Source organism: Physeter macrocephalus, chromosome 4, assembly GCF_002837175.3.
Source record: "Physeter macrocephalus isolate SW-GA chromosome 4, ASM283717v5, whole genome shotgun sequence".
In the NCBI taxonomy this organism is placed as follows: domain Eukaryota; kingdom Metazoa; phylum Chordata; class Mammalia; order Artiodactyla; family Physeteridae; genus Physeter; species Physeter macrocephalus.
In genome coordinates this window covers 54,031,974-54,047,355 of record NC_041217.1, presented here as the reverse complement: position 1 = coordinate 54,047,355, position 15,382 = coordinate 54,031,974, and the positions used below count along the sequence as shown (strand labels likewise).

The 15,382-nt window shown below is 38.8% G+C and overlaps 1 protein-coding gene across 1 annotated transcript in view; it reads left to right on the top strand.

The window, feature by feature from the left end:
* CATSPERE (catsper channel auxiliary subunit epsilon) overlaps positions 1–10,241 on the top strand; it is a 239,544-nt gene extending 229,303 nt beyond the window's left edge. The window contains exons 20-21 of the mRNA XM_024133633.1: positions 2,802–2,855; positions 10,088–10,241. Of these exons, the coding sequence (XP_023989401.1) occupies positions 2,802–2,855; positions 10,088–10,241 (208 nt within the window). The remainder of the gene's footprint in view (positions 1–2,801; positions 2,856–10,087) is intronic.
* Positions 10,242–15,382: the final 5,141 nt, after the last annotated feature.

Below are 15,382 nucleotides of genomic sequence, written 5' to 3'. Positions count from 1 at the left end.
GACAGATGAATGGATAAAGAAGATGTGGTACATATATACAATGGAATATTACTCAGCCATAAAAAGGAACAAAATTGGGTCATTTGTAGAGACATGGATGCATCTAGAGACTGTTATACAGCGTGAAGTAAGTCAGAAAGAGAAAAACCAATATCGTATATTAACACATATAATCGGAACCTAGAAAAATGGTACAGATGAACTGGTTTGCAGGGCAGATATTGAGACGCAGATGTAGAGAACAAACATATGGACACCAAGGGGGGAAAGCCGTGTGGTGGGGTGGGGTGGGGGGGGATGAACTGGGATATTGGGATTGACATGTATACACTGATGTGTATAAAATGGATAACTAATAAGAACCTGCTGTATAAAAAAATAAATAAAATTCAAAAAAAAGAAAACATAGGCAGAACACTCTGACATAAATCACAGCAATATGTTTTTGGATCATCTCCTAGAATAATAGAAATAAAAACAAAAATAAGCAAATGGGGCCTAATTAAACTTAAAAGCTTTTGCGCAGCAAAAGAAAGCATAGATGAAATGAAAAGACAACTTACAGACTGGGAGAAAATACCTGCAAACAATGCTACCGACAAGGCATTAATTTCCAAAATATACAAACAGCTCATATAGCTCAATATCAAAAAACAAATAACCCAATCAAAAAATGAGCAGAAGATCTAAATAGACATTTCTCCAAAGAAGACATACAGATGGCGAATAGGCACATGAAAAAAATGTTCAACATCACTAATTATCAGAGAAATGCAAATCAAAACTACACTGATGTATCACCTCACACTGGTCAGAATGGCCATCACCAAAAAGTCTACAAATAACAATGCTGGAGAGGGTGTGGAGAAAAGGGAACCCTCTTGCACTGTTGGTGGGAATGTAAATTGGTACAGCCACTATGGAGAACAGTATGGAGGTTTCTTTAAAAACTAAAAATAGAGTTACCATATGATCAAGGGATACCACTTGGGGGCATATCTGGAGAAAACCATAATGTGTAAAGACACATGTGCCCTAATCTCACTGCAGCACTATTTACAATAGCCAAGACATGGAAGCAGCTTAAATGTCCATTGACAGATGAATGGATAAAGATGTTATATCCATTTGCAGCAACATGGATGGACCTAGAGATTATCATACTAAGTGAACTAAGCCAGACACAGAAAGAAAAATATCATATTGATACCACTTATATATGGAATCCAAAAAAAAAGGAAAAAAAGAAAAGAAATATGAACATATTTACAACATAGAAATAGACTCACAGACATAGAAAACAAATTTATGGTTACCAAAGGGGAAAGAGCCAGGAGGGATAAATTAGGAGGTTGGGATTAACATATACACACTACTATATACAAAATAATGAGCAGAAGATCTAAATAGACATTTCTCCAAAGAAGACATACAGATGGCGAATAGGCACGTGAAAAAAATGTTCAACATCACTAATTATCAGAGAAATGCAAATCAAAACTACACTGATGTATCACCTCACACTGGTCAGAATGGCCATCACCAAAAAGTCTACAAATAACAATGCTGGAGAGGGTGTGGAGAAAAGGGAACCCTCTTGCACTGTTGGTGGGAATGTAAATTGGTACAGCCACTATGGAGAACAGTATGGAGGTTTCTTTAAAAACTAAAAATAGAGTTACCATATGATCAAGGGATACCACTTGGGGGCATATCTGGAGAAAACCATAATGTGTAAAGACACATGTGCCCTAATCTCACTGCAGCACTATTTACAATAGCCAAGACATGGAAGCAGCTTAAATGTCCATTGACAGATGAATGGATAAAGATGTTATATCCATTTGCAGCAACATGGATGGACCTAGAGATTATCATACTAAGTGAACTAAGCCAGACACAGAAAGAAAAATATCATATTGATACCACTTATATATGGAATCCAAAAAAAAAGGAAAAAAAGAAAAGAAATATGAACATATTTACAACATAGAAATAGACTCACAGACATAGAAAACAAATTTATGGTTACCAAAGGGGAAAGAGCCAGGAGGGATAAATTAGGAGGTTGGGATTAACATATACACACTACTATATACAAAATAGATAACCAACAACCAACCTATAGTTTAGCACAAGAAACTATACTAGATATTTTATAATAACCTATAAGGGAAAGTAATCTGAAAAAAAATAGATATATGTATAACTGAATCACTTTGCTTTACACTGAAATTAACACAAACTTGTAAATCAGCTATACTGTACTTCAATTTTTAAAAAAGACTCAAAAAAAAAAGCTAATGAAATTAGTGAAGTTGTCCACTTAAGGGAACAAAATTCTTAGCAAGTCTTCTTTGATGTCAGTCTACCAACCATGATTTTGCAGTGATTATCAGCAGAACAAAGAAGGGAGTATATATTTAAATATAGTAATTTTCTTAATTATAAAGGCCTTTGATTTATAAATATATCAAATTCTTCATAGACTACATAACCAACTTGATAGTTTGTCATATAGATGTGATTTAAATGAAATTACATAATTCATCATTAATAATTCTCATTCCTTACTCTATAGTGGAGATTTTTCTCTGTAAAATGTAAAGTAATGCTCAGTTTGATAAACATTTCTTTTAGTAATAATAAAATTATTAACTATCTTGAAAGAAAAAAGAAAAAAGAAAATGATACCTTAACTAAGATTATACATGATTTGGTTGTTACCATAGAGATGTGCAGGGAGTCTTGTAATACACTGTATTTAATTTAATCTTTAATATTATTTTTCTAATTTGCAGTTTCTGTAACCTCACCACTATATTTGCAATAGAGACCTTTGGAGTGATTCCCAGGTAACGACTGGTGCTTGATCAGGCTTTAATGAGGGAAGTTGTAAAGGATATGGTGGCAGCTAAAAAGGAAACACATGTCTCCCCTATCTTCCTGGAACACTAATACTTCTGATCTATATGTGACATCTTAAAAATTGTATGTATCTACTAAACCAGGGATACAGCAAGTAGGAATTCCTGAAAATTGTTGCTGCAGTTGGGTTGCCTTTTGTTCATCCCCCTCAACAGCCATTGTCTTCCCAATCAAAAGCATCTTTCAACTCCACCTAAGGGCAGATGGTAGACTGCAGCAGTGGGGACAGGGAGGAGACAGTGGCTGTGCCTCAATGACCCTGAGTCGGCCCTTGACCACTGGCCATCATTCCAATACATACAGGAAATGGGTAGTAAATGCATTTCCCTGGACTCAGCTTTAGTCTCCTTGGAGAGCAGAGTAAAAAGTCTTAATACAAATGTTGGGATGGCAGATGACTCTCCTTCTCTGTGCTGTGTTTTTATTTTGTTTTTTGTTTTGGAAAATGTTAAACAAGAGTGGACCACAAACACTTAAGTTACTTATGGCCCTACTTTAAATATTACTGACGCCTCAATTTTTTTATGCTAATCAGAGGTTAATGGTGTGAATAATCTGCAAATGAGATAAACCATGCCTGGTTTCTAGGAAACTTTAGGAAACATGCATAGCCTTTTTGCAGCAACTTCTCTTTCTCATTAGATTTGTATGTTTGATTTAGATGAATATTAAGAACATACATCCACCCAAGTATCCACCAACAGAAGGGGGAATTGGTGAGTTAGGGAGGAGAGGAGGGAGTAAAGGGGGATCTCACCTATTTGCCCCAGCTCACCTCCCAGTAGCTGGATTTTTCTTTTTAAACATGCAACTTATTTTATTTATTTATTTATTTATTTATTTATTTATTTATGGCTGCGTTGAGTCTTCATTGCTGCGCGCGGGTTTTTCTCTAGTTGTGGCGTGTGGGGGGCTACTCTTCATGTGGTGCGCAGGCTTCTCATTGCAGTGGCTTCTCTTGTTGTGGAGCACAGGCTTCAGTAGTTGTGGCACGCAGGCTCAGTAGTTGTGGCTCGCGGGCTCTAGAGCGCAGGCTCAGTAGTTGTGGCGCAAGGGCTTAGTTGCTCTGCGGCATCTTCCCAGACCAGGGCTTGAACCCGTGTCCCCTGCATTGGCAGGCGGATTCTTAACCACTGCGCCACTAGAGAAGCCCCCCTGTAGCTGGAATTTAGCAGCCAGAGAATATGGTGCAGCATAGGGGATAGTCCATTAGGTTAGTGACTGCAGTTCAGTCTCTGTTATGCCTGAGCCCTGAAGGGTCCAGAGGCAGAGCAGGGCTTAGCTGGCGGTGAACATCTTCCTAGTAAGAGATCCCTTTCAATGAGCAAACAGTGGCTGAAGATCAGCTTGTAGGAGGCAAAGATCTCACTATTTCTTTGCTTTCTGGCCCAGTGCTCAACCACTTCCTCAAGGTTTCCACTGTGTCCTTTGGAGTTGCCACCATTTAACCAGCAAACTCACCCAAATCCTGTCCTCTGAGCTCTCTGTCTGTACCTCAGGGCACCATTCCCACTCCCAGATTATTATTTATTCTGGTTCTTCTAAAAAAAAACAAAAACAACCCCCCCCAATTTTTTTAAACAGTTACCCTTTGAGGTTCATATAATCTGCTATACCCCTGTCCTTTCTCTGTCCTCATTGCTTCATCCTCTCCAAACTCCCCTTCATTCAATGCCATCCTGTTTTCATCTCCACATCAAGCCCCACCATCGTGGCCTTTCCTGATCCTTGGTGTCCCCCTCCTGCACTGTACTCTGGCCATCCACTCCCACAGTCACGCCTTGGACACTGTCAATACTCTCATAACTTCTCAATACTATCATAACTTCTCTGCTTCCTAAGCATCAGTTCAGACATCTCATTCTTGGACCTTCCCAGCTTGCTAATTCAACTACACCTGTTACAATTCTTCTTCATCCTCACTGGGACCTCCACCTCTACTTTCAATCTCTCCTTTTTTACTTCCTATTTCCTTACATTTCAAACAAAGTCTATTATTTCAATAACATTTTCTAGTACTCCCTTACCTTTCTGGAATTTGGCACCCCCTTTGGCAAGCCCCCAACTACCTTCTTTCTTTGTGATTACATCTGAGCAGCCCCATAAAGAAAGCTACACAACAGGGCAAATTGATCACCAACTTCAAATACGTCGCCAACACTACCCGGAAATCCTACTTTCTTTCTCTGGTCAACCAGTGTTTCCACTCTCCATAACAACTGCTTCAGACCTTATCTAATTAGTTTGCTCCTTGGGCCTCCTTTCCTTAACAATCATCAAATCAACTTTTTTTTTCACCTTTACAGAGAAATTAGAAGCCTTCAGACAGGAAATTAGAAGCCATCAGACCTTTATTTCTTTTCTTTTCTTTTTTTTTTTTTTTTTTTGCGGTACGCGGGCCTCTCACTGTTGTGGTCTCTCCCATTGCGGAGCACAGGCTCCGGACGCGCAGGCTCAGCGGCCATGGCTCACGGGCCCAGCCGCTCCGCCGCATGTGGGATCCTCCCGGACCGGGGCACGAACCCGCGTCCCCCGCATCGGCAGGCGGACTCCCAACCACTGTGCCACCAGGGAAGCCCCAGACCTTTATTTCTGATTCCAAACAGATAAACCAACTAACTATACCCATTCTCTCCTCTTTCTATCCTTCTACATCCTCGTTAAATATAATTCTTCTACCTATGCCTTGAACCCTATTCCTTCCCACTTTCTAAGGAAAATTCCAAATCAATTATACCTTCTCTCTTCTATATATTCCACTGTCCCTCACAACTAGATCCTTCCAATAGACTTTTAATCACCCTCAAGTTTTTTAAGCAAATAAAACAACAACAACTATATCCCCTTCCAGCTACCACCTTTTTGCAAGATAAACTCCTTAAAAGTCTTGTTTACGCTCATGGTCCTCATTTCCCTATATTCCATCCCTATTTTGCTAAGCCATCCAGCCTGCTTTCTCTGTTATACCTTCACCAGTTACTTCTCATTAGAATAGCTTCGACCTGCACTAAATCTGTTTGGTACTTTCTTATATATTCTGTCTCTCTGTTGAAACTCTCACTTGTTCATGCATTGTTCTCCTGACTTCACTGAGCATCTTTATGACCATTATTTTGAACTCTATCAGGTCAATTACTTATCTCCATTTCATTAAGGTCTGCTTCTGAAGTTTTATCTTGTTCTTTTGTTCGGAATGTATTTCTCTGTTTCTTCATTTTCCTAGATTTTCTGTGTTGGTTTCTATGCAATAGATAAAACAGCCGCTTCTCCCAGATGGAACTTATTGTTCAGCCCAGCCCTAGCTGTCGTTTGTCTTTTAAACCTTTGTGATTGTCCACGTTGCCTTCTTAGTTCTTAGTGTCTCCCAGTAGTTGAGGGTGTACCAAGACCTGTCAGTGTCCCAAAGAGGAGGATCTCAGTCAGAACCTAGATGCAGCCTGGCTGGAAGCTGGACCCTTAAGCAGCAGCTTTTAAAGTATGCATGTAGGCCTCTTTCAGAGAAAGACCAGAAGATTGCCTTTCTTTCTCTTCCCTCTGTGCTGAGCCCTAAGGGAATAGCCCGTTAAGAACAGTTGTTACAGTCCTGTGGGACTGGTGAACATAAGCTCTGCTAGCTACCAGAGCCAGGCGATCAAGTGGTGTGTCCCCGTGAGCAGCAGCTGTAGAAACTGCTGTAGAAACTGTAGAAACTGCTGTGCATCCGAAGTATGCACAACATCATTTCAGGGAGGTACCAGTGACCTGGGGAGAGGTAGATGGAGGGCGCAAAGATGGCATCTGCCAGCTTCCCAGTCTGTGCAGAAGATTGCAGTTGGCCCCTAGATTTGTGTTATATTAGGAGACTAACCCTCAGATTTCAGCTTTTAAGATAAGCAACTAGGTCTCTTTCATGGAAAGACTGGGAGATGGGCATTTCAGTCTGCTGGCTCTGTGCTGAGCTGGGAGTGAGAGAGCGGGTTAGCCACCAAGAGTCCTCAGGAGCCCATTTGTTTGCTACAGCCTTGTGGGTCTCATGGATGAAAGCCTAGCTGGCTTTCAGAGCTAGGTGTTTGGGGGTCCCATCCCTCAGGTGGAAGTTTTAAAAGTTGGGGTACTGGATATTGGATCCAAACTCCTTAGGGAGAAGCTAGGATTTGTGAGTTCCCTCCTCATTGTATGTTGCTGTGCTGGGGCTGGGGGTTTGGGTGAGACTGTGCCTCAGTCTCTCTTACTCGTTTTTATGTGAGTGGGTTTTTCTCGTTCACCCAATGTGTAGGAGTTGCTCAGCTAGTTTCTGGATTTCTTTCAAAGGGAGTTGTTCTATATGTAGCTGTAGGATAGGTGTGTCCATGGAAGGAGGTAAGTTCAGGAGCCTCCCTTGTCACCATCTTGAGCTGGAACTGGCCTACACTAAATCTGACAGATCTTTTTCAGTCCATATTTTATTTGAGCTTCCATTAGTGTTGACTTTCCCTTTGGCTGCCATATTGCTCTATAGGTTTTCCTAGCCTTCTGTAGCCATTCTCTCTCTCTCTCTCTAGTAAAGAGAGCCTCAGTGTATATCACCAGCCATTAAATGTTGACCTTCCTTAGGGCTCAGTCCTGGTTTTCTGAGCTGCTCATTCTGGCAAGCTCATCCATACCCATGATTTCAGTTAGTATCTATAAACACACAACTCCCAAATCATATCTCTAGCCCAGTCCAGGGCCATATATCCCACTCTCTACTTAACCTCTTCTCTTAGATATCTCAAAGATGGGTCAAACTGGACATGTCCAAAATGAACTCATGATCTTACCACCCATTCCCTTACCCCATTATTTGTACCACTGTAAAACTAACTTATCAAGGTAATTGCATTCAGCCCTATGAATTGTCATTGCACAGCTCAAGGAGAATTCATTCACATAGGCTGTAATGTGAATGGTGCCCTCTGGAGTTGAAAAATATGGCAACCCTATCTTCCAATGTTCCCTCACTCAGGAAATAGCACATCAAACTGTACAAGGCAAACACCTAGCAGTCAAAAATGAAAAACAAAAACCTAGGGATCACATTCATTTCTCTCTCTCTCTCTCTCCTCCAGCTCATCCAGTCACTGCCTTCCATTCATTTAACCTCTTAAATTGCCCTTAAATAAATCCACTTCTTACCAAACCCATCACCACCACACCACTCTAATCAAAGTTACCATTATCTCTGATCCGAATTACTGCAATAGACTCATAATGCTAATTTTAGTAGCTTAAAACCCTTAAGTTTCTTTCCTTAAAATGGGAACTTCTTAACATGGCCTACAAGACCTTTTCTGCTCTAGCCCCTACCTATGTCTCCAGTCTCATCTTGCATCACGTTCCCCTCATTTTCTCAGCTCCAGACCTATCAACCTTCTTTCCATCCCCAGTCTTCTCCATACTCTGTTCCATAGCAGGAGCTCTGCACATGCTATTTTCTCTATCTGGAATCTCTTCCTTCCCCTTTTTACCTACTTAACTTTACCAACTGCACTTCTATTTAATTCTTCAAATTTTACAATAATTTTCTTTTCCCCATGGGGTCATTTCTTGGCCAATTCACCAGGCTAAATCCTGCTATAGTAAGCTTTCATTGCATTGTATACCTCTCCTACTTAGTTTTTATCACAAGTTCAATTTTATATTTATTTTCTCATTGTCTGATTAATGATTATGTCCCCACTAAAATGTAAGCTCTCTAAGGATGAAGACCATATCTATTTTTACTCATTATTGTTTTCCCAGCACCTAGCACAGTACTTGGCATATATCAGAGGGTTTATTAAGTTAGTTAATTAATTTCTAAGAAGGAAATGATTCACTAGAGCTAGATTAAGCTTGTATCCACAGAGGAGGAAGTTCAGACTAATGAGACTGGGGAACTGGGGAAAGTGTAATACGGCAAACAAATAAATATGGTTTAAAAGGGAACTAAAAACTAAAGTCAGGTACCAAGACACCAAATAAAAAACAGCACAGTGTTTGGCTTAAGAAATAAGTCTACTCAGAAGGGAGGAACATGAGGTGAAGAGGCAGATGTCTGGATCCCAGCTGAAAGTAGTATCTCATAAGTGTACACACACACACATACCTGGTTGACCCTCATGTACCTCAAATTTGATACGCCCAAAAGTAAACCAACTGTATTCACACATACCCTCTAAAGTGTTCTTCCCTGTGAATTTCCTATGTCAGTGAATGGTGCTACCAACCTCAGAGTTACCTCATCCCCAAATTTAGGAGACATCCTTTATTCTAACATATTTCTCAAACCCCACATCTTAACAATCACCAAAATCAATCCAATCTAACTTCTAAATATATCTTAGATCTATCCATTTCTCCCCATTTCTACAGCCAGTAATTAATTAAAATTCTCACCATATTTGGTTATTACAAAAACCTCATAACTGGTTTTCTCCCTCCACACTCATGCTTCCCATTCATCCGTTCTTCACACTATAATCAGAATCATCCTTCTAAAATGAGAATGCTATATCACATGTCTGAAACTCCCTCTTGCCCTTAGACTAAAATTCATACCCTGTAGCTTGATAAAAGCTGTCTTTCTCACCTTGAACAACCTATGATTCCTCATCTCTAACCACTGAGCCCACCACCTAAATTGTAATCACATTAAACTAGTTTTAGTTCCAGAACGTCTGGGGCTGATCTTAAAGTTTTCTCATGCTTCCATATCTGGGGCTGATCTTAAAGTTTTCTCGTGCTTCCATGTCTTTGCAAATGCATCTCCCTTTGCCTAAAATGCTATGCCCACTTTAGCCTTCTTCTCCACTCCCAGACATTTCTATCTAACTAACTCATACTAATACTCCTAATCCTAGTCATATCTAGCTAACTCTTACTTTATACTCAGTTCAAAAGTCAACTCCACTGGAAGTTCTTCCTGATGCCTAGCTCCCATAGAACTTTATACTTCCTTCTCTCATTATATTGATCAATCACACTGTCTATCTTCCTCCCTGGTCAGCCTCAAACACTAAGAGGTAAACATCTTGAGGGTAGACAAGATGTCTTATAAATCTTATTAGTTATTAACAGAGAACAATGGCATAGCAGCTAGCTGTTCAAAAATTATTTGACTAAAAAAATTAACAACCAAAGTGAACAATGACTTCTAATGACTTTTCTTTTCTTATTTCAGTCCAAGTGCTTACATGGTTGCAGCTTTCCTCTTTCTCCTGATGCTACTGTTCTTCAGTATTCTTGTTCTGAGCTACTTTCACTATTTGAGGATTTATAGAGAATATATTTATGAACCACTTCACAAGTCTGAAAGAAAACAAAAGAATAATTAGAAAAATGAAAGTTTATTTACTATGAATATATGTACGTAGAAAGAGTATGTATATATACTCATATTGAGAGTGTGTGTGTTTGACCAAGAAATACTAAGTATAAGCTCATAGTAAGTATCATCAAATTCAAAATCTCAAAAATGTTCTTAAATTACCCAAAATAGAAATATTTTAATATAATATGTATGTTATTAAATTAATCCTTAATGTGTTCACTTTTATCTTAAGGTAGTCTGTATACTCTTACATGGCTTTTTTAAAAAATTAAAAAGTTTAATAACCACCTAAGTTTGGCTATTACAATCTTTCCTAAAAATGAAAGTAAATTTTTGAAAATATATTTAAATGTGTCAAATATGATTATTTTGCACAAAACTTTTCATATGAACCTTATATGGCTGTAGTTAATTTATGTATAAAAGACTTAATAAATATGTGAATTTAAATAGTCTGTCAAAGATATTTCAGAAGTTTTTCTAATGGTAGATTCACATATGAAATATAACTTATCATATTGAAAATAGGAGGTTAATACTCTGTCTTAATTTTAAGTTTTCAAATTTGATTTTGATGCTCAAAATAAGCTGCTTAACTTGTCCAAATGTGACCACAGCTTTCTAAATAATCAGTATGTGAACAATCAGGATCCACCTAGAGGATAACCAGCAGGAGATTTTGTGTGTGTTTGTGTGTCTGTGTGTGTATAAAGAGATTTATTTAAAAGAATTGGCTTATGGGGAGGAAAAGCCGGAGATACATGGTGTGCTGAGCTTTAGCTGTGCTGGGCCCAGCCAGGGCGGTGGTATCCTAGTTCATGTTCTTCACTCCCTCATTGAACTTTATTTAATTTCATAAATTGGCTCCTTTCCCCTCACCAAAAAAGAAAAAAATAGAAGAAGAAGAAAAAAGAAGAAGAAGAATTGGCTTATGTGATTGTGGAGGCTGGGTAAACAAGTCTGAAATCCACAGCGCAGACATAAAGAATGGAAGATCAGGAGCAACACAGGAGTCCATGGGCACAGATCAAAGCTATTGTCCACAAGTAGAATTTCTCATTTTACTAAGATCAGGAACAAAACAGGGATACCTGTTATTCATCACTGTTTCGAAGGTTCTGACATTACAAGAGGAAAATAAAATAGCCATTATAAATGCTAGGGGAAAGGAGATAAAATACTCTCTTTCAATAATAAGATTATATGCCTAGGAAACCCAAAATTAGGAACAAGAATTATTAGAATAAGAGCATTTGATGGCTCAATATAAGACAAATATTTAAAATTTAATACTTTTTCTCCATAATATTTATATGACAGTTTAACAGCAATAGAAATAATAAAAAATAATCTCTTTATTGTAGTGACAAATTACATAGAATTAAATTTAATATGAAAGGTGTATGCCATACATGAAAAACATCTTTTAAATCTTTATTGAAAGAGGTGAAACAACATCTGATAGAAATATTTGATGGAATAAAGAAAGAAAATGACCCAATATAAAACGAGCAAAAAATACAGTCATTTCACAGAAGAACATACCCAAATAGCCAATAAACATATTAAAAACAACTTTTTTTTTAGGGTTCACTATGTGCCAGAAATTGTTCTAATAATTTATCTAATCCTCTTCAACAACACTATGCAATTGGAACTATTATTATCCCACTATAGAGATGAGAAAACTGGCACAGAGAGGGTAAATAATTTTTCTAAGGTCACACAGCTGGTAGGTGAAGTATCAGGCAGACTGGCTCCAAAATCAGGTGCTTATCCACTGAGGATGCTCAACCACACCAGCAGTCAGAAAGATACAAACCAAAGTTACAATGAAGCTGCCTTTCTCACCTGTTGGCAAAAACTCTGAAGGGTAATACTCTTGGGAAGGAATAAGAATCAGGGATGATGTGACGAAGTGAGAGAGTGGCAGGGACATATATGCACTACCAAATGTAAATTAGATAGCTAGTGGGAAGCTGCCGCATAGCACAGGGAGATCACCTCTGTGCTTTGTGACCATGAGAGGGGTGGGATAGGGAGGGTGGGAGACGCAAGAGGGAAGAGATATGGGAACATATGTATATGTATAACTGATTCACTTTGTTGTAAAGGAGAAACTAACACACTATTGTAAAACAGTTATACTCCAATAAAGATGTTAAAAAAAAAAAAAGAAGAAGAATCAGGGATGAGAAAAAATTATCTTGCATTTCTGAAGGAAACGTGAATTTTTAAAGATTTTTTGGAAAGCAATCTGGCAAGATCGATTAAAATTTGAAATATTCATTCTCTTGGACCCAGAAATCCCACTCTTGGGAATTAGGAGTCTATCCATGAGATGGGAGGACCAATGCATACATAATATTCAAATAGTTTTATATACATATAATAGTTATATATAACTATTCTATACATATATGTGTGTGTGTATAGATGGATAGATAGATAGATAGATAGATAGATAGACAGTGTGACAGAACTCTAGAAGGAGAATTAATGTCTATCAGTAGGTGAATGGTTGAATAAACGATTGGTCATTAACCAGAAGGATCAGTCTGTATTAGTTGATTTAAAAGATTTTCCACAAGGTTTTGTTAAATGAGAAAAACGAGCTGCAAGGAAGTATTTATAGTATGATCCCATTATATAAACAAAACAAAAGCTCTGTGTATGAGAACACGTAGAAAAGTATGGAATGTATCGTGTAGCATTTTGTGTACATCATGTGCATGTGTGCGTGTGTATGTCTGTACACTGCAGGAGGGGGAGAGGGTATGTGGCAAGAGATGTAGAGAGGGAAGGCTATAAACAAAACCCTCAAAACTGGGGAATAAGGAAACAATAGAAAAATAGCAGGGAATTCCAGTGGTTAGGACTCTGCGCCTTCACTGCCGAGGGTCTGGGTTGGATCCCTGGTCAGGGAACTAGGATCCCGCGAGCCACTTGGCGTGGCCAAAAAGAAAAAGACAAAAGAAAAAAAGATTATTTTTTAAAAAAGAACATAGATATTAATTCTTCTCTTTATGTAAAATGATGTGTCTATGCATAATGACAAATAAAAGGGTGATCATCACCAAACTTAAAATGATGTAGTTCCAGGTGATATTTGCTTTCTTACTATTGTTTCTCACCACACTGAACTTACACTACTTAATTAATCATACTGAGGAAAACTCTTCTCACTTTGAACAAAAGACTGAGAATTTAAGCAGTGGAGACAGCAAGTGTAAACAACTCTTTCGAGGAGTTCTTTTTTTTCTATAAGAAGCAAAGAAATGGAGGGCAACTGGAGGCAGAGGTGAGGTCAGGAAGGTGCTATTGAGTGTTAATAGGAATAATCCAGTGACTAGGGAAAACTGATGATCCAGGAGAGAAAGGGGTAACTGCTGGATCAAAATCTTTGAGTAGGCAAGATAAAATGTGATTCAGCGCTGAAACTGAACATTTCACCCACTGCTATAGGAGGGAAGCCAGAGTTCATGTGTGTTGATGTAGGTAGACTGGTGAAGATGAGTGGTTTGTGGCAGCCATGAGGATGCTCCTTGCAGGCCTCCTACTGCAGGAGTGTAATTGACCCAGGGCGTCAGCTGCTGCCCCCTGAAATCCACCACCACATTTGCACCAAGGCCACACCTCCAACCCACCCTCAAGTCGCGCCCTCTCCAATGACTGAGTGTGGTGGAGATACTTAAGCAGCCTGGATCCTAGGTAAACACAAGACTCCTGCCAGCCTGCCTCAAGGACTCCTGAAGGCTTTACCAAACCTCCTTCATATTGCATGGCAGTTGAGGGCACCTCCACCCGATCTCTCTCTCTCTCTCTCTCTCTCTCTCTCTCTCTGACTCCGCCTACCTTCCACAATGTCCTATTTCCTTTCAGACAAGCATTTACCTAATAAAACTATTGCACACTTAATCCAATGTTGGTGACTGTTTCCAGAGGACCTGGACTAACACCAGGGGTAATGTGAGTGGTCTGAGAAAACAGGAAGTGGGAGAGGATTTGAGACTGGCTCAGCCAGTACCCAGCAGGCAAAGAGGGCACCATCCTGAAGGGTATGCAAGGCACCAACCGTTCCTGGCTCAAGGTGGTAGTTTAATTGCTAAAGTTTTTATTGGTAGTGACCTGGGGCAATGTCCTGATGGAGGGGAGTGTTATGCAGGTACAATGGAGCAAACATTTGAAAACCATGGGGCTAACAAAGACAGTGAATGTTGCTGGTTACTGCTAAGTGTACACATATATACACACAATATATTTGAAACATATGTAATATATATAATTGACATACAACATTGTGTAAGTTTAAGGTATACATGAGTTGATTTGATACATTTATCTGTTGCAATATGATTACCACCATGGTGTTAGGTAACACTTCTATCATGTCGCATAATTGTCATTTCTTTTTTGTGCTGGGAACAATTAAGATCTATTCTCTTAGCAACTTTGAAGTTTATAATACAGAATTGTTGACTACAATCACTATGCTGTGCATTAGCTCTTCAAGATTTATTCACCTACTAGTTGCAAGTTTGTAGCCTTCAACATCTCCCTAATTCTCCCCCACACACCCCACCCCCCAGCATCTAGTAGCCACCATTCTACTCTGTTTTTAGGAGTTAGGCATTCTTTTTAAGTCTTTTTTAGATTCCATATATAAGTGACATCATACAGTATTTGTCTTTGTTTGGTTTATTTCACGTAGCATAATACCCTCAAGTTTCATCCATGTCGTCTCAAATGTCTGAATTTCCTTGTTTCTCATGGGTGAAACATTCATATCTACATCTCTCTCTATATATAAATATAGATATCTCACATCATTTTTATCCATTCATCTGTTGACAGACACTTAGGTTACCTGTTTCCATATCTTGGCTATTGTGAATAATAATAATAATAATCTGCAATAAACATGAGAGTGCATGTATCTCTTTGAAATCCTGTTTTCATTTCCTTTGAATATATACTCAGAAATAGAATTGCTGGATCATATGGAAGTTCTATTTTTAATTTTTGAGGAAACTCCATACTGTTTTCCATAGCAGCTGAACCAATTTAAATTCCTGCCAACAGAGTACAAGGGTTCCCTTACTTCCACATCCTCACCAACACTTGTTATCCCTTGACAATCCGCAG